The 20,355-nt window shown below is 42.0% G+C and overlaps 1 protein-coding gene across 1 annotated transcript; it reads right to left on the bottom strand. All coding sequences in view use genetic code 11, as the record gives it.

The window, feature by feature from the left end:
- Positions 1-1,975: 1,975 nt before the first annotated feature.
- EGR_01251 (FH1/FH2 domain-containing protein) lies at positions 1,976-20,200 on the bottom strand (the record flags this gene model as incomplete). Its single annotated transcript, XM_024490500.1, has 22 exons — positions 1,976-2,104; positions 2,294-2,457; positions 2,533-2,740; positions 2,808-3,026; positions 3,106-3,258; positions 3,337-3,713; positions 6,741-7,008; positions 8,157-8,309; positions 9,195-9,226; positions 9,584-9,685; positions 9,766-9,990; positions 10,451-10,530; positions 11,662-11,855; positions 12,428-12,669; positions 15,042-15,153; positions 15,281-15,322; positions 15,449-15,543; positions 16,394-16,499; positions 17,659-17,726; positions 19,173-19,234; positions 19,877-19,998; positions 20,087-20,200. 22 exons carry the CDS (start codon positions 20,198-20,200, stop codon positions 1,976-1,978), a joined length of 3,267 nt encoding a protein of 1,088 aa, XP_024355319.1.
- Positions 20,201-20,355: the final 155 nt, after the last annotated feature.

Below are 20,355 nucleotides of genomic sequence, written 5' to 3'. Positions count from 1 at the left end.
TGTGAATGGTCCGTGGTATTTTATTGTCTAGGTGATTGCGATCTACGCATATTACCTGTGCTTCTAGTCTCTCAGGCCTGGGTTGTGTTTTTTAAGCTACTTTAAATTTGATAATACTATTATTATTGAATGCTCAACTACGGCATAAACAAAGCCAATTTAAAGAGCTCACCGTTTTACGGTTCGTCGCTTGACAATCTTCATGGCAATTATTCTGTCAGCTGCATCTGCTATGAAATCTGCCATCCTAGGAAATCCAAAACAGTGTTATTTTGTTTAAATTAGCAAAATTCCACATGTTTAAATTTGGCGACACAGATCAAATAAAGATCAGAAGGAAATGGTAAAAGCAACTTCAAAACTAGAAAAATCAGGAAGAATTCTTATTATGTAGTGTCAAAAGTAGGATACCGAGATGTTAGATAAACAGTCCTTTAATAACCAGGCGGATCCTATTTATTGAATCCCTAATTTAGTTAAATTAAACGTAATTCTCAAAGCCCAAGTCATTTTGTTGCTAAATGATAAATACACAAGTGTTATGTAAGAAAAGTTTCCAGACTTAGAGTTAATCTCCATACAGCAAGAATATTGAATGCTTCCATGTCCGCAGGTGATCGACTAAGTAAGGAGTTATAGTGGACATTCGAGTATAAGTAGCAAAGGGAATGGAAGGGAGAAAGCCAACTTCCAACTACTCACTAGTGAAGTAGCTTAGATAGGCATACATCAAAACGAACGAACATGATGGGGTAAATGAATAAAAGGAAAATTTTAATCAAGACATCTTTGATAGACTTATTAACAGGTTCTAATAAAAGCATCTATTTTCTCATATTTTAAACCGGTAATTATTTCGAAGACAATAATATGGATAAAATAAATGAAACAAATATATACGAGCGCTTAGTTACTTATGTGTTGCATGATCCTCAAAAATAGAAAAGGAGGGCATTCGTAAATAATTTTGTGACACCAAGGTGATAATGTAAAGTTGTCCTTTTCGCTCCAAATCAATTATGATCAGAAATTTTGGCACGATCGTCACCGGCGTCTCAGACGACGGGTAACCAATGAAGCTATTTAAAATGCTTGGTGCCGAAGTACAAGAAGGATGCAACTCTCCTTGGACAAGTAACACGTTGGGTGTGTTTTAGTGTTTAGACCTCAATTATCCAGTGTGGTCCCATTTATCACAAACTGACAGCAAGCACTTACCACACATATGTAACACTCATAGCGAGCGTGTTGTATGTTGTGGTGAAATAATTCTGCACTGAAAAACCAAGGGTGCCAGTTGCACCTTCCATGGGAACAGCATCATATTCCAACTACTAGTTACTTCGTATTCCAGGGAGTTTTGACTATTTCAAAATGGGCTTAAGAAAATTGTACACTATAACGGCAAAAAACGGCTTTTTTTCGATATCAAAAACTACTTTGTTCTAAACTCTTGATATGTTATTAATTTTGAAAGGAAGATATCGTGCCTATAGTCAAAATTGATTTGTTTTAAATCTCATCAGTCCGGGGTGACTCTTTAATCTGATTGGTTCAAATGCACTGCAGTACTTGATGGGAGTGGATCCGAGTCAAGGTACGAATTAATAGTCTAAAATAAAAAAAATAGACAGAAGTGGGGACGCCCTTTACGAAATAGCCAAATTCTCAAGTCGGGACATGTTTTTTTCCAACTTAAAAGCGACAAAAATTCCAAGAAGTCCAACTAGGGATTATTCGAAATGCTAAATAGGTTTCAAGGTAGCCTATTTTAGACGAGTGTCCAATTTCAAACGTCTTACCCGAATCTACCAGTCAGAACAAAATGAGTAGACGAGGATTTGCGTAATGCAAATCTAACTAGCTTTGAGTCTTTTAAATGAACTTGCTCTCACCCCTCCAACAGGCCAAGACAAGAAAGGGCGATAAATTGACGGAGTCAGGCCGACACATCAACACGAATAAACAGTGGGCCTCAAACTGTAGTGCTTGGGAGACTACCACGTTGATCTTTGAGGAGCACACTCGCAAACCGAACGGTGACGTGCATGGGCATGTTCGCCTGCCGTAACCGAGCTCCAGACATCTGGGCAGCTACCAAAGGCTTTTGTACACGGGAGGAGCGATCTGAGTGATTCTTGATCGACGCTTGATTGATATTTAGCTGCTACCAGATCTGTCGACCTATTGTGTTTGCTAGACTATTTGACTTCTCTCTCTTATAGTTGGTCTTGACGGAAATATAATATTTAAAGCAACACGCGTTTAATCCAAAGGAATCTCCTGGGCAAACCCACTTGTTATTGACCACAAAGTTGCGATTCGTGTTGCAGTAAATGGTGTGATAGTGCTCCCAAGCCCGTCGACAATCATTCTCGACCTTTTCCAACCTCTTGTCCAGCTCCTCCCAATCCACTCGATGGCATCGACACACAGCACCCATCTCTGAGTGCAGATCTGCAGGGAAAGGACGGCCTTCACAAATCATCCCTTCAAGGGGAAGTCAGTTCTTGTACAAGCAAATTCCATTACCTGTACTGTCGGGAAAGAGTTCAAGGACTGTCTGACAGACGTGGTGAAGGAGACTGTGCTTGTGTTTGGTGTCCTTCACCTCCGGAAGACGGTCCAGGTACTCTGGATTGAAGCCCCAAGACTCGCTGGAATTGAGGAAATTGCCCATTGCGAGTATGACGGAGAGAATACAGCGGAGGGTCTGCGATTCTTGAATATCATACACCGCCTAAGAGAGAGAGAAGGGAGGTAAATCGACAGTAAAATCATTTTTACCTTCGCAACCGTGGTCTTACCTGCTTGAGGTCGGTCAGAGGATCGAGAATATCTGCCTCCATTGTCTCGTAGTCAAGTTTGAAGAGCCACAGTTCTAGCCGAGCTTTAAGGTGGGAGACTTCAGAAAGGGTTAAAAGAAACTCTTCAGCTTTGCCTAGCTGAATGTCACTGTGTTCGCGTTTGGCGGCTATAATCTTCTCTCGTTCCTCATCTGTTGGCAGCATAGTGTTGAGAAGTTGCTAAATCAGGGCAAAAAATAGTATATTCCAGAGATGAAAAACTGAAGTGGATTGGAAACTTTGAATGCCTTCCCACTACCTCAATGCCTTCACGGTTGATTACAGAGGAGTCCATCTTGATCAGCGCACTGCTAATGGTCCGCAGCGGTGGCAAGACCTTCATACCAATGTTGATGGCATTAGAGCGTTTCATATCAAGAATCTCAATCTTCTTGCTCGTCGTGTCGTGTTTCTTCAGGAAAAGACAGGGAAAATGCACTTAGAAATGATACCGACGTTGATAATAGCCAGCAAAATTGTCAACTCTCACCATGACTTTGATCTCCGTTACTTTGTTCTCAAACAACTCCTCAAGATGCTTATAGTTTAGAGTCACTGGAACCATATGGCTCCAGATTGTGGAGGTTTTCAACTCCTCAACAACCTTTTTCGCCTCCTCATTCTTCTCCGTCTGACTGAGAGGCGGTTTTTTTATGGGCTTGAAGTCTACCCTATCCTGACCGCTGGATTTTGCAGCCTTGGTGAGAGCCTCGACATCCTTAGGCTTGGGGACCCATTCACTCCAGTGGAGTCGCATGGTTCGACTCTGTTTTTGAATACGCGCTCCCGGAGGAGGTGGAAGACTGCTGAGAAGGCTGTTGGTGGAGCTAGATTTGCCGAAAGGTGGAGGAGGTGGTGGGATACCGCCTAAAATAGACAGTAATTCAGAATTTCAATTACTCACTGCTTCCCCTCAAAAGACCCGCCTCTTAGGCGTCCACCGCTTTATCCGCAGGAGACCAGGCCTCCTTGGTGTTTGTGTGATAGGCGGCAAACACAACACTTTTCGCCATGAAGTATTTAGTTACTGAGGTAATTAAAAGGTGCGCAAGGCAACACCTTTTTGAATAACAGGCAAGATAGCCAGGCTTGGTGGGACAATGGAAAGAAATTCTTCTTCGTACATGATCTCAAATCTCATTTCCTTGAGAAATTAACCTCTGAGGAGACCTCAAATCATACTCTAAGATGGAAGGGAGCTATTACCTCGTCCTCAGTATTTCCCTGATGACATTCCTCCGTCCTAATCGTTCAGAAAGGACTCGGATTCCACACCGCAGCGGGATTTTAATAGACCCCCTTAACTGTTCTCCGCACTTAATCCCCCTGTAGCATAGACATCAATCTTAGGTCTGAAGAAAAGTGGAATTGGTAGAAGGAAACCAGCTAGAGGGCCATCTACCGAGTGTGCATTCCAAACGAGAGAGAAAGGTGCACTGTGCAATGAGGCCTCAGCTGACAGGAGCAGTGGTGATGAGAGTCATTAGAGCACGATGCCAAATGCTAGAGCACTTTTCTCCATCAAATCATTGTAGAGCGAAGACCCCACGCACACACACACACAAACATGCACAAATCACCTCGGTGAGGAGATACGTTGGTGGTGGTGTGGCTTTGTTAAGCCGCTGTCTCCAGTGTGGTTGAAAAGGCACAGGCAATGGAGGTGAAAGGCGGGCGATTATGAAGATCGCAGAATCCGCCACACTTGTTGGTTTGTCTTCCCTTATCCACACTGATATGTCACCACCTTTCGATGAGAGTCATTATGGAATGTCAGTTTCATCAGTGAATGTATCCTTCACTTCAAAAGACGCCTATTTTTTATAAAGGTAGAAATCCAAAACAAATATGAGGCTTTCTGCTACTTTCCTCTTTAGTAATTAAAAGCTATTTTACGAGGCTCATTTAGTCAAACTAACATTTTTATTGCATTGATGTGCAGAAGGAAACGATTGGACGGTGACGTCACTACATGCAGGAGTAGGTGATAAGCAAACATGCCAGAAATCAGTCCTGATACCGTTAATCAAGGCGGCAGATGATGGCGCGCGGTGATTAATGAAGTTTCTCATGAATGGGGAGGCAGACCTTGCTCAGCTGCCCCACAGGATGACATTGGACAGATTGGTGTTAACACATCAAAGACAGCTATCAAGGCCTGACTGCCAGAGACGATTCCGGCTAAGATAAATCTCACCTCCCTTTATTTGTTTTTATTTTGAGGGTTATTCCTTCACTAATTTAAAAGATGCGCCAATGTAACGAGTCGCCAACCAACAAATTTTTCAAGCAGTTTGATGAAGTTGATGCCAGTGCATGGAGTCGGAGGATGTCTGGCATATTCTCACGCTTTATGCTGGCTTACTGGTTAACCCTCATGAGTGCGTATAACCACCAAGTGAATTCGATACTGGAAGTCTTGCTTTGATTTTTGTTTATTTCAACATAAAGTGAAGGGATCACTTATGTCAACAATGGGCACAGATGACACGATTTTACACCAAAACAGCCGCCAAGGGTGTAATAGCGACTTCTTGCCAATCACGAGCTCATGCAATTTATTTGCAACCAAACTGAAATAGCGATAGGATAATAAATAAATTGTGCAAATAAAATAAATTTTCGAGCATAAAGTAGATTGAGTATTGCACCATTTCTATTGGCTACTCAGGGAATTGGTATCAGCTAATCAAAATTGCGCCTGAGCCGTCCTCTCACTGGCTAGATTTCATTTGAAAACCCCTCCCTTTGACCACTATGCCGTTGTAAATTTCCGTATCCGCAATCTTCTGGTCAATACCATCATATTTATAAATTCTCTGCAAGGTTTTTTTTACCTCTTCGATTGGTTAACTGGCCCCTTTTGCTCATTCGTGGTTGGAAAGGAATCGTTGACTCATTGATTAAATAAAACGGCACCACAAACAAATAGCCTTTCACCGCTTCAAATAAAGCCTCAGAGACCGTCATCCATTAAGCTTACAACTAAAACAAGTAGGTGGCAGTCCACCGAGTCTTGTGACGCCTATTCTCACGTTCTAATTTAACGTCAATTGGCTACATATCAAGAGTGTACGTACTTATTACTAGTGTAAGGCAAATAAAAGTACAATTTGGACGCTTTTGTTTACTTAAAGCAAATAATTTATGCAAATAGTAAGTAGGGAACTTTAATTCTACCGTCTTAAAAGGTTACTAATTCCTAAAACCTAATTAGCAGGACCTTTTTGTTGAATGGGTGTTAGACACAGACACAAGAATTTTCTAAGTCCCCAGATGAATCACAGTGGAATTATACCAAGTTAGAATTAAGTTTATCAAAGAAAGTATATTTTAAAATTGAATTGGTAAAAAACTAATGGAAGTTGGGTGGCAATCACCGGAACGAAAAATGCACTTAATGTACTTAAGTGTATTTATTCATTGAAAGATCTGCTAACTATTACTTTCAGCTCATTATTTGTAGTAATTAATCAATTAAAAAGCTAGGTAGATCAAATGAGCAGTCGGTTGTAATCGGGTATCCCTCTCATCGGGTGTTTATTGGATGACTGCCTTCCCCACATAGCATTGGTGGAAATCAGACCAATGGGCTATTACAAGTCCTACAATTCCTAAAAATGAAAATTTAAAGCCTTTTTTAGGTTTCTAACTGTTTCGCCAGTAAGCAAATGCAAATGGCTGGATGATTTTATTAGGACAGCAACTAATACGTGATACATTATTCAATCGGCAAAAGCATTTTAAAACTCCATACTAAATTCTTTTGCCTCTGCCTCACTCAGTCTCCATCAGATAAAAAAACGAACCGATTAAAGCGAAAAGAAAAATAGCACTCCAAATTAGATTGGCTGACCACTCGCCCCCTCTTATTGCAAATTAGTTCAAACATACCGGGTGCGGGTGGTGGAGGAGGCGGAGGGGGACGGAAGCCGCCAATCCCAGGAGGTGGCGGAGGTGGGGGCGGTGGTGGTGGCGGAATTCCACCGTTGACTTTTACACCATCCGTAAACGCCCCTGCCGATTCGTCGTCAGAACTCTCGAGGTCTTGAAACTCCCTATCCTTCACTCGCAGTGGTCGTGAGTTCACTTTCTTCTCGTGGTCTATCCAAAAGGAGTCCACACCCTTTAATTTTGGTGGCTCTGGTTTTTCTACCGCTTTCTAGTAATCAAAAGGACAAAAAATGGCAATTTAAACAGTTCGAGTTACTTATTGTAAACTTGAGGTTTCAAAGACGCAGACTAGATCGAACCGCCATGGAATCAACAAATTCTGGTTTACCGAGACGGATATGCCACTGAGAGACACCAAAAAGTCTTTTTTGTACCTCTTGTTATTAAGTGGTGAAACAACTGAAACAATAAACTCCAGGAAAAACAAAGTCGTGATAAAAAATGAACTTCTGGAATCACGTTGCACTTAAAAGCTTGTACGCGTTCAGAGAGTTTTCACAGCACAGAATTTTCCCAGAGCGTGGGTGGGAAGGGGGAAGAGGTGGCGGGGTGTGAGTAGATTGTGTTTGAGGTTAGAAAAGGGTCACAAGAAAGTGGATAAAATAAGACGAAACCAAATAAAGCTGGCTAAAATTACCTCCCTACAAGCAGATAATGGCAAAATTCCATCTTCTTCAAACCCTGGAAAAAAATTCCACGACTTGATTTAGTGGAAGTCCTGACCAAAGGAGTGTGCAAATCATGCGCATTTGTGCTCACCCTCTAAAACCTTTTTAGCAAGAGATTAGATTTTACTTAAAATAGCCATTTTTAAGGAGGAAAGTGTGAATAGAAATGGGTTACTAGTGACAAATTCGTCGAAGACACAAAAAAAACGGAAAATTTTAAGGCTAAGAAAATATTAATTTCAAAACAGAATGAAAGAAAGCGTTTGATTCGTCCGGCACCATGAGTTTTTCTTAAAGACAGAAGAAGACAATGCCAGAGCCGATGTGCCGAAGGGCTGAGGAGGAGGGGTCTACCGGCATGGCCTGGAAGCCATGTCGTCCGGTGGAGGTACAATGGTCGAGCCTCAGGTGCCCGCGTAACCAAAACGACGGTTTAAACAAACCAAGCATTACAAATGGTCGGCCTTTTGCTATTTACTCAAGCTTTTGATTTCTTTAGAGATTTTTGACAAAAAATAATTGGTGGATATAAGACTTGTGTTTTGACCCACCCTCCCGAAAGCTTACTAGTCATCAAATGGTGGCGTGAGTCAGAGATGAACCCCTTTTTTGACAACACGGGTGGTAATGTTTGCTAAAGTGGGACCTAAGACAAGCCAATTACTTCACTTCTGGAGGGAAATGCTACCTTTTCTGCAGAAGCAGCAGTACTAGTTGTTGACGCTGGTGGAGGACCCATGGGTAAACGACCAATTGTGGCCGCCAACTTCTCCTTCGTGGCAGAAATTAATCCCGGTTTCACTTCAGGCATCGTGGACGAGTCATTGGTCCTTGCTGCATTCTGAAACAGTAGCAGAAGAGTACACAATCATAGCTGACACATAAAAACGACTTCTTGTGCAGTAAAACAATAATTTCTGCTAAAGGTGTCAAAGAAGAAAAAACCGGAACTAATGAGGTTACCAAGGGAAGTGGGAGAAAGATTTTTTAGTAAAGCTTAAACATCCCAGCACGACCGGAATGTACCTCGATAACTCTATACACTGTTGTCGCGCAGAAATTAGCCTCTTCTGCAATTCAACTCAGGTGTTCAGAGCTAAACGTTCCACACTTCAGGGCAGAAAACCAGCAGTCATGGATGCAGCTGTCATCACCAGACGCAGCGCCGTCTGTATAACGATTAGGCTAGTCAAACGCCTTACTGCAACTGAGCTTTTCTTCACCGTACTGTACTGAAAACCTTAAGTATGCACGAGTTTTCGTGGATTTTACACCTTTATTAACACCCACAGTCCCGTGTACTACCACCGTTGCTAAACACCTTGATCATTGGCATCTGCATCAAGTACTGACTGAAAGGAAATACTTGTCACCCACCGCTGTCACAGTGGCACTCTCTCTTTAGAGTTCTAAAACATCAAGTGTCAGATCGACTGAAATGCCCACGTAGCAAGCCAAAATTGTCGCTGCGGAGTAGATGCACAAGTATCCATGCCAAAAGCGCCTAAGCCTCAAGTGAGGATGTGACCAATCAACAAATGGGAAGTTCTCTTCTAGGGGGGGGGGGGTAGTTTCAACGTTGAAACGATACTTGCCTTCCAGAAGCATATCTTGCTTGTCAGTCACGTCATAATGCTGAAATCTGGTAAAACGCAATACCATCCCCGGGGGCCAAAACGGCTTAAAAGGGGGATAACAAGGATTAATAAGTGGCACTTTAACCCACCTCTTTTGCCACGCTAGCCGATTTTTCATCTTCTACAAAAAGGGAAAAAGGAAGAAACGCGGTAATTAACTTTGGTAACACCTTTTAAAGTGAAAACGCCAATGTGCTAAAAAAGCGGCAAAAGCGAGTGTTAAAATTCCCTTCCAGAAGCTAAATCAAGTAACTCAGTGGCTCTTGGCAGTTAGCAATGTCAACAGTCATGAATCACCATCAATTGGCGCTCTCACTGGTGTTCTGACATTGACGCCAGAGATTGAAGCAGTGGGGAGAGTTAAGGCAGTTATACAGGGGGGAGGGGGGGGAAATAAAAAGGGGACTTTGGCGTCGGTTTTCGGTTTTAACTCTTTTTTGTTGTTACCCCCCACTTTCGTTTATCCTTGTGGACGCACCGAATTTGTGGACAAGATCACTCAACCGTGAGGAGCTTTGTTGAGAATAGGGAACCAGATCATTGCATTTAGGCGCCTCGTTCCGCTCAACTTCTACCTTGTCTGGGAGAGGAAGGGAGGATGAACTCACTCAACTCCACTCGTACTCCCTAGAGTAGAGAGAGAGAGGGCGAAACTCTTACCCGTGTCACCAGTACTACCTGTGGTAATGGTAATGTAGTGTTCAGCTGGACTGTCATCTATATCGCTGTTTACTTCGGTTTCCTCTTTACCTCCTCCTGCTGCTGGTGGTGCTTCATCTTGGGGCGCTGCGGGAGCAGGGGTTTCTTCCCCTGGCTCCTCTTCCACGGGGCTTTCGTTGACGATTAGGTTTTCGTACAGATCTCTCACAGTTTGGCGTTGAAGTTCTGATTATTTATTGGGGGGGAGGTTAATTTAGTTGGTTAAGTGGTGAAGTGGTGATGGTGAGTAAGCAGTGGTGAGTACACACACACACACACACACAAAATACGCACACAGAGAACGAGGGAGATACACAAATCAGGACACAACAGCAGCGTGAGAGCATGATCAAATTGTTTTGATCGTGTGTGTGTCGTTTTGTTGTTTTATTTTGGGATTTAGGTGGCGTTAACACAAAAGCCGCGAGGTGAATGCGCGTGAGAATAGGCGGAGGGATGAGGGAAAGGCGAGGCGAGGCGAGGAGTGGAGTAAAGGGGAAAGAAGAGATAAGAAACGACCTCATTAGCACAGACAAAGAATAGGTTAAAATGCGCCAACTTTACAATCGGCTTCCAAAAATGCTTACCTCTACTCCTAGTCGGCTAACTAACCATTTGAAGGGAGAAGTCAAAATGTTAACAATACCTGCGGTGTGCCTTCGGGAATCGGCGATTATTTTGTCAGTCGCTCGACGAGCGTGGGTTTTTCGTTCGTCAGATCCGTTTCTAAGTAAAAAAATGAAAGGAACTTTTTATCACGAATTAATAACAGAGGAGGAGTTATGACATTATATGGCAGCAGGATTTATTGCCGTCATGACAGGCTTTGACATTACTAACAAAGCCGCTAATCACACTGATACTGCTCTTCAAAAGATAGTGTAATTATCCACAAACTGATAAAAAAAAGCATATTAAACGCCTGCAAAGAAAATCGGGGCGTCACGTATTTGTGATGGGGATGATGAACTGTGGGATGGGATCGGACCTTGCTACGTATAATTAAAAGCGAAGTTTTAAGTAGCACAAGGCACAGAATGCATAGTTCATGATCAAACGCAGTCAGAAATGTTTGAAGTAAGGACTAGGTGGCTCCTGGATTGCACCAACGCCAAAGACGATGACTAAATAATAGCTCCCGGGTTAGTTTAACCCAATGTAGCAAGTTAATGTTTACCTTAAATGTGTACTTTACTGCACAGATCTCCTTCCCATCTCCAGCAAATTGACCATCTAGAGCTACCACCATGCTTGCCCTTCTCTACACTTAAACGTGTTGCATTCCACCATGCTTAGGTGCCGAAGGCAAATGCTAAACCTTAAATCGAATAGACCTTTGATACTTCACAAAGACGGCTTCCTCAGTAGTGGGAGACATCCCTAGCCATATTATCTTCGATTCCTCTATGAGCTACTGCGTTTACAGCGTTGTGGAGAGCAATATAAAGGGTATGCTCACTGATTGTAAATGACAAATTGTAACAACCCGTCATTGTTGGACTGGTAGTCAGATTTAGATAGTTTTAATAGAATGCTTGATAAGGGGGTGGTGATCAAGATGAGTTGCGGTGTCCAAAATCACGACCGCCACCAGGTGGTATCACATGGGGTGTTTAGGGGCTCTCCATCGCAGATTATCGTGAAGGCATTTTTGATTGACGCAAAGGGTTTGGAGCAGGTAGGCAGAAAAGTGGGTCAGCAGCGTGGAGGTGGCACGGAATGGCACCAAATTCATTGAATTTACCGCACAGGGATAGAAACTTAAATCTACATTTCGCGTCGTGATTCTACTGCGGCATTGGCTGGAAGCTCAACTAGACGCCAGAATTACAAATGTCAGAAACTTTTTTCACTTACACAAAGGTACCACTTTCATCGGGATGAAAACGTCGAGACCGTCGTTTTCTTGGTGCCTCCGAAGTCGCCGTCTCCGTGGGTTTGCCAGCCAATTCAGCTCGACTAGGTCGTGGGGTTTGTCGTATTGTGTCCAACGATTTCTCGCCCAGATTCACCTGACTCTTGGACCCGCCATCCTCGAAGATTAAGCTCGCCTGTAATTAATTAAAAGAGACAAGTGAAGGCTAAATTAGTTTTGACTGAAGTGCATCTTGATATCTGGGATCATCTCTCTCTCAGCCACAGTGGCTCGACAGAGTTTGTTTCACGCCTACGCGCTGGCATCAGGTCTGGTGCGTTTAAACCAGAAAACCCGGTTTCAAAAACATCCTAAACTATTTTCGCGATCCGATAGGGACAGATTTCGATTTTCCGACAGTTCAAATCCAGCCGCTAAAGACGATTTAAGCCTCGAGTCAAGGAAGTGAATCGGAATAGGGCTTAAGGGTTTCAAAAAATCTCCAGTCTACTTATTTATCTAAATCTTGTGAAAAATTCCTCCACAACCAATTAGTATGCATATACTTGTGACGCTGAGGTTGGATAAGTGAGTTGGGTCGTCACATACATGCGACTTCAGTCTTGAAGACATTAAAAAAGCTACTTTTAACCAAAACAAACACAACTAAGGTGCAACTAATTATTTTAAGGATGATTGCTGAACTTTAGCACTTTGACAGCAGAAATAAGGATCCACTTTACAGGAGATTACATTTAACGAAGATACCTCATAGATTTGCAACTGTTCCACGAGAATTGGGTCGGTGCTGGGCTCTTTAAGAAGTTTCTCCGAGATCTCTTTCATGCCCTGATCTTCTAAACAGTCTGTGATATCGTAGAATGTCTCCTGATCTGGAACTGCAACCAGAACCTTATTGATCAACAGCATTGTCAGTCGACTAAACTCCAGATCACCCGATTCATTTTGCAGGAGGTCAATGAGGTAGGACCAGGGTTTACCGTTGCTTTCTGTTATGAAAGAAAAAAGGAGAAGGAGAAGAAGAATTAGGAAATTGTCTTGTCACTGTTTAATCCAGGGATGTTCAAGTTGAGCGGAGGCTTAAAACTTTAGCCGTATAAAAGAGGGATGCTATCACGAAGGTGCTCGCTCTCATGCGTCAGTTCAGACGCCATACAGCAATGTCAGCGTATACTTCTCAACAAGGCATGGTGAATGAGGTCGTAAGACACGAATGCACAGACAATCTCTCGTCGAGGAGACCTCAAGCGTAGCTTGGTACAGCGACGAGGCGCCTAGTTATTCAGACATAAGGAATCAGAATGGTGTCAACGGCGGCAAGCCTGTCACCACCCCTCCTCACTCTCAGTGCTTCCCAGTCCACGTTTTCAGCTGGTGCGTAGAACCTCCAAGCTCCTACGCCTGGTAGACGTTGAGTGGTTTAGGATGGAATAGCTGGACAAAAAGCTCCTGGTTTAAGATATATGTCCTCCATAGTATCCAAAGCCATTTCTTAATGACATGACTTTTTTCATTGATGCTAATTGCACGATCGACAATTTTGCGGGAATCAGATAAGTCCTAATTCTTTTCCTTTTTTGGCGTGACAGAGGATAAATCTCGTGCTTCTGACTTAGGATTGGGTTGTACCTGACAACTTTCGCCTTCAACGTCATTTGGAATGACTTACTGTGCACCAAATAGTGCTCCAGAGTTTCTGCCACAGGCTTATAATCAATTGTCTCACTCCACATGATTATCAGGGATACTAATGTATACTAGGCAGAAAAAACAATTTACAGGCATTTATACTTTCCGGTGTAGGAATCGATGTTAGTGGGAGAAGAGAGCAAAGGAGTAAGTGGTCACTTTGTTTGGCTGCCTTTGCGCTGTGGTAGACGAGTCGTGACAATCTGTGGCAAGGATGGCTGCTAATCAAATGCGTAAATTGCTCCGAGGAGGAAAAAAAGTCGTCTGTCACACCTAGACACTCGCTATCTGGCTCACCAGCAAGATTCTAGTTCCGTTAAGGGGCGAATTTCGGACGACTGGGTAGGACTGAAGACGACACTTCGGAAGTGATTCGCGGAAACCGAAGAATTACTAAAATTATCATCCATTTGTAGCCAGGTAAAAGTTAAATCTTGATGAGTTAAAACAGGGCATGACGGGCATTCTATTTTCCTACTTTCCGATTTACTGATCAAACAAAAGAATGTCTGACCTTTCCAGCTGTAAAGAGGGATAAATATGCGACAGAATTTTCCTTTGACAGCGATTTTAGACGGATAGAAGTATGGCACTCCGAGAGCATAATCAAAAGGCGTGATCCCCAACCTGCTTTTGTTCCCATCGCACTTACCACGTTTAAAGAAGATTTTAATGCATCTTTCCCCGAAAAAAAGAAAACTTTTCTCATAAATTACAACTCTTTTTGTGAGAAAAGTACGCAAATTCTAAATAGAAATAAATAGATTGCGTCTTTTATTTAGCCATCAATATCGAAAATGTGAAGGATTAAATGTTGGTGGAACGATAAATGCCCACGCATCAAACTACCAAATTGTTTTAATGGCAACAATAGAGGTTGCAATTTTTTTCTTAGGCGATCAGCAAAATTTTGTCTTTTTTATGTCTTCTGTGCACTGTGGTGCAATGATGCCGCGACCACGGTTTAACAGGCTTCGTCTTCGTTTAACCAGACATTACTATTCACCCTTCCGGTGGCATCAGATGGAATGCCATGAACTTAGTGTTCCTGCCAATGCCAAAAAAGGAGAAATTTAACATGTTTCATTCTCAGATGATTAAATACCTCTAGGTTACTAAGGTGGAGATCTCTGGGATCCGAAGACCAAGATTACAGTCAGACTACTAGCAAAGGCGGAAGAGATATCTGAAGTACAAAGCTAAACTCTTAGAAGAAAAGAATTTTACTCCTTCTCCGTCTAGAGGAGGATGGAAATAATGACCACTCCAGCTCAATTCATTGGATCTTCTGCCATCTGCCATCACCCCAGGCGTTATTTAATTTTAAGTCAAAGATGGAGAAGAAATTTAGCACGATCTTATTTTAACCCTAAATGGTTTTTTGCCATTTTTTAAGATGAAGTTATGTACCACTTTCGAAATTTCAGCTTCACCGATATTGTTAGTGCAAAGTGAATTTTCCCATATCGCAACTACCATCTCAAAGAGAAATAAAAATAACTTAGTAAAACTCATTTTCCTTATCAATAAGTTTAGCAGCAGACATTGGGTTTCTAACTTCTGGCAGCTTACCACATGTTTTATTCACAAATTGTTTAAGCTACTAACTTAAAGTGAATAAATAAATCCTCATTTTTCATGGTCTCAAAGCCAAAGGTATGGATGAACTTACTTGAGGACTTGTGGAAGTCGTCAATAGTCTCCACAAAGATGTTGGCGTTGGTGTCCGCGTAGCCGACAAACACAGAGAGAAGATGGAGGGCGGTCTTCTTCACCAGGGAGAACTGCAATTAAGGAATACAATCCACTTTACTGCTGCATTCGAGCGTTCCAAAAAAGCGTCAATGAGGGAATATTTTCGCCTACCCACTAGAACAGCAAAAAAAGGGGCAACAAAAAACTCCAGTTTACCATATAGTCATCGTAGGCGTTAGAGCCGATGCACAAAGCTCGCTGCAGGTAGAGAGTGAAATTAGTGGCTTTTTGGGGCGAACAAAAATAAGAAGAGGGAAAACAGAAAAAGCGACGGAGGAGGTGACACAGACACATATACACACACCATGCGAAAACCGCCGTTACCTTGCAGGAGAGGAGGGAATACAGCCACCGTATCGTCTCCGGGTGCTCGCTCACTCCATTCATCCCATCCACGTAGAGAATGAGTTGACCCAAAGCTGAAATGCAGTGAAAAAGAATATCGTTCTACCTCCGGTCGACAATCGCTGTGATTTTACCGTTCCCTGGAGGGGACTCTGTGCCCCCCGAAAGCTCTTTCTTATAAATCAAAGGAACTACTTTAGTTTCACAAAATTTCCCTTATTTTATAAGCAATGAATGCAAAAAAGTTGAGTTTTTAAAGCTGCTAGACTAAAAAGGATGTGGTCAAGGGAGTGGATGATGGAGTGTAGATTGTAAAAATGGTCTTTAAAGTGGCTTTGAAATGTTCATATCTTGAATACGCGATAAAGCCTACTTTTTAGTGCCACTTTTTTCCGGAAAAAAGTAACCTGCCCTTAGAATGGAACGTTTTACTCCAAAATAGGCTTGCGGAAATTATCTCCAAATGAATGAGTGGAGCTCGTGAAAAATGGAAGAAAACGTTTACTTTGTAAATTAGTAACTGAATTTCCTTTTACAAAAAATTCGCTCAGATTATGATATTTAACACAAATACATTTCCCTAAAATCTTTTAATTTGGCCTGAGGAAGGAATATTTGCAGGTCTGAGTGACTAAGAAGATTAATGGAAATAAAAATATCCTTTTTTTAAAGAGAAAAGTGAAGATGTAGTACAATGTAAAGAATTGTGCACTGTGTACTTCCACTCGGTTCATTTAAAGTTTTCTCAAGAGAAAAAAACCTCATGACTTTAGAAATAAGTTCATCTGGCGTCACTCATTCAGTGGTGGAGACGAAAAAGAAGAGGATATAGAAACAATGGTCGATGAGTCAGTCGGGTGGCGGGGATGATTCGGCGACGACCCAAGGAATTCGGTCGCACAGAGTACCCTCAGCATCACTCACCTCGTAGGATGTAATTCTGGTGGGTGTGTTCCGATTGGGAACCCACTGTGACAAGACACGTCAGACCGGAGTGGGTGACGAACTCGTGGACCAGGTCTTTATCATTCTTAGAGGTAAAAAGGGAAGACAGACTGATAACTTATTGTATGAGCCAGAACGTTATCAGATTTCACTGCATTAGTAGCTTGTAAGTGAACCATTTTAGACTCTCATCCACGCTAGTTGCATAGCGGTCTGGTCATGCCGGCTCAGGCGCCATTGCTAAGGTATCAGGTGTAAAACTCGCGATTTTCTCAGGTGACATCCAATGTCCAGAGGTCCCATCTCAGTGATATTTTGTGTTTAGTACTACCATTACTTTATGCCATGAGATGCGAACCTTAAACTCCATTACCTTGTGTTGTGGAAGCTTTAAAATGAAGCGGTTAATTGAGTGAGAGTTTTTTTTCAATTTGGCGAACAAATATACTGCACTAGCGAACCCATTGCTTGTGGACCAATTTCGGGAGTTACTCCTCTGTTTCAAATTAAAGCAGGGCCGGGAAAGTGCTCTGAGGTCTGCCCAAGAGATGCGGACTCAACGCGATAGTGATTTTTAGGAACACTTTCAGCCCTGAAACACTGTCGCCTCATTTGATAGGTTGAAAGTCAGAAGGTAACATTATTTACTGAGCCCATGATTTGACTTTAGGCGAATGCTTGAAAGAGAAAAGAACACAGATTTTTAGGGCTCGCACTACTTGTGTGTGGTATTTGGTCAACTAAACTTCTTTTACTGAGACAAGTAGCATACTTTCGTGGGTGCAGTCACTCGGTGCTGTAACTCAGTCTCGCCACATTGGTTGAACCCCTCCAACCCCTATTCAAATTTTCGGATAAAATTTCACTTTTAAACAAAAACTTGAAGGAAACTTAAATTGGTTGGTCAAAGCGAAATGCAATCCCTAATTGAGCGAAATGAGAACGCTGCCCAGTGACAATAATTTATCCGCTGGTAAACTTTTAAGATATTGGAAGTGTACCACGCACGTGACTTTATGGCATGCAATAACATCCATAGCTCTGATAACTGTCTAACTCATAAAAAGTAATGTGACTGAGTGCCTATTAAGAGAGAAGGTTAATAGATTTACTTCTCCAGTTTTATTCAAAATTTGATGGAGAGACTTCTCAATTTCTCACGGTGTGCATTTACAAGGCAACAGGAATTGTGCAACTGACCTAATAAAATTCGCAAAAGCAAAAAGAGCATTTGAAAAACGTACCATGAATATTTGTTTCAGGGAAAACAGGGCTCTTCGCAGCTCCTGACCCTTTGCCGAATAAAGACGATCTGTAATAAGCAAAAGTAGACGCCACTTTAAATGATTTTTAAAGTGTAGATGTATAAGAAGGTGGAGGGAGGGAGGGAGTGAGGGGATATCGTGGTTGCCGTAGGGAGATTGGATGGTGACGCTGATGAGGATGGCCCACAGACGCCCTACTCAGGGACTGCATTGATTGAGAATGCAATAAAGCGCGGGTGAATGAATGCATTCATACCTTGCGTGTGTTGTGTGCAATCCAGGCACACGTGTACTGTAAGTCCTTTGAAAACCAACACCGGAAGCCTCGCCTCCTACCTACCTGCCCACCTAGGCGTGGCTACGAGAAGTCCTTAAGCAGACGTCTGTCTTGTTCACATTCCATTAAGGTTTTTTTCGGCCTTTTTTTTCGGACATTTTTTTTCGCATTTGTTGGCTTCTTGATCGGATTTAGAAAAATGCATTTTAAAAACCGTCAGTTTTCCTCATTAACCAGACACAACTCTGAGATTGGCAGGTCAGATGTGGTTGCGGAGCTCAGAGGTTGCTTTAGTCCCTTATAAATTACCGGTAAAATAACGGCAGAGGTAGTGCTTAACCAGCTTCTGCAATAAATTTTAATACCTATTGGTAAAGAGAGAAAGAATCAATCTCATGCCTCAATCATTTAAATCACGGAGCAAGAGGAAGAATTGACAGAAGATAAAATGATGATGTATGATCCAGGAGAGGATTATTTGGCTACTTACTAAAAGTCGGATTTTGGGGGGATCATTTCTAAGTAAAAAAGAGGTACTATTGGTGATTAGTGAGTTCTCCTGTGTTTGGCTGCCGAGGATGTGACACAGTACAGCAGTGCCATGAGAAGTTCAAAATTTCATTGCGATCCACAGAGTAGCATGCCTCAGGCAAGTAGGGCGACAAGACGCATATTTACCGCTGCAGTAAAGACACCTTATTTTTCTAAGTGTAATGAGTAATTTTATAGGTCATTCCGTTTGTCACTGCGTGCTTTTCTCAAGTGCGCAATTACGAGGCAAAACGCAGCGTACGGAATTGAATGAAAAGTCACGAGGTCATGACCCCGCCTAGAGGTCACGGGGCGAGAAAGCTGCTTGGAGTGTTGACCCCTTACAATTATTTAGAGGCTGTAGAATAGCGTGGGAAGTTATGGAATATTTGTACGCGTGTACTTGGTTGGCAATTAATGCTAGTGGTTAATGCTGTTGTCGATGAGGATGACACGCATTTATGGCTGCGTGCAGGTGAAAACTTTGAGTTAAGTCGGCAAATTCACATACATATAAACACACACACGCACACGTAATGTGATCAGTCAATCACCGAAAAGTGGGTCCAAAACCCAATCATTGCATCGCAACAGAGAAGCACTTGACTTGCATTTATAAAGGAAAAATAATAAGCTCATTTGTAAGCTGGATGCACAAGCACAAGGTATATTTTTATTAGCTTACTTATGATTGCTTGAACACGAACAATGGATTTGGTTCGCAAAACGATTGCAATTGAGTCGGCTCTGAAAATAAATAAAATGTGGAATGGTTCTAGTGCAAACAACAAAGTACTACGTAAAGAAAAATAACACGGGCGGCATATGAGTCTTATTCTGCATTGTTAAAAGGAGAATTCGGTGCTTATAACTCTCGAATATGGATATCCAGCACTTCTAAGTGGGGGACTATGTGAACATGAAAGGTAATTTAAACTTTCAGAAATTCTTATCAATACAGGAGGGAAGAAGTCATGGTAAACTATTTGGGTTTAAAGAAAATTCAACTTGACTAAATGTAATTATCCAAAAATCTAAGACGCAATGATACTCATGGGCTACAGTAAATACCGCATAAACTTTTCAATATATTACTTTGTGTAAACGATACTCCCACACTCAAAAGGCACTCAGGTTAACGATATAGACGGATTAGACCTCAAAAAATGGGCTAGTTTGTACCACGCTAAAGCTAAAATATGTAAGCAGAACTCAAAAAATTTAATGTCTACAACCCAAAACGAAACCATAATTAGAACTGAGATGAAATGCAAAGAATTAGTGCAGAATAGTTACAATATTAACCAAATATAATGCAAAACATAATGAAATTAGAAGTACCAAAAGATCTTAGGGAAGAACAAGTGTAACAAGATAATCTTGACATACTCATCGTTTACACCCTTTATTTCCTCCCACTGCTCTTGAAGGGTGGAATCCATGTCTAGATATGTACCGAAGTAGTTCTGCTCAGCTCCAAACCGATAGACTTGCAAAATACAATTTTCAACCTAAAATGTATAACAATCAGACGAAAGATACTTGATGTGGAGCCTCCAAAATTTTGTGAAGTCCTGGCAATTGAGTTCGCAAACAAACATCGGTAAGAAAAGCAAATCTAGGGGGTTTCGGAGGTTCCAAAAATCCGGATTTCGTGTAGTCAAATGGGTCTCTATCATCGAGGTAATAGGTGCGACAAGTGTACGTCGTCATCTTATCACATACGATACAATTTACATTTTCATGTGGTGCACTGGGTACCAAGGACACGTAAAGGGTGATCAAAACAAAACTAATATGGTGCTTGTTGCTACTGCGTTGAGGGCCGTTAAAAAGTTTTTAATTTAGTAGCGAAACTTAAGATAAAA

Source organism: Echinococcus granulosus (assembly GCF_000524195.1).
Source record: "Echinococcus granulosus chromosome Unknown EG_S00004, whole genome shotgun sequence".
In the NCBI taxonomy this organism is placed as follows: Eukaryota; Metazoa; Platyhelminthes; class Cestoda; order Cyclophyllidea; family Taeniidae; genus Echinococcus; species Echinococcus granulosus.
This window is presented reverse-complemented; position numbering and strand designations above follow the sequence as displayed.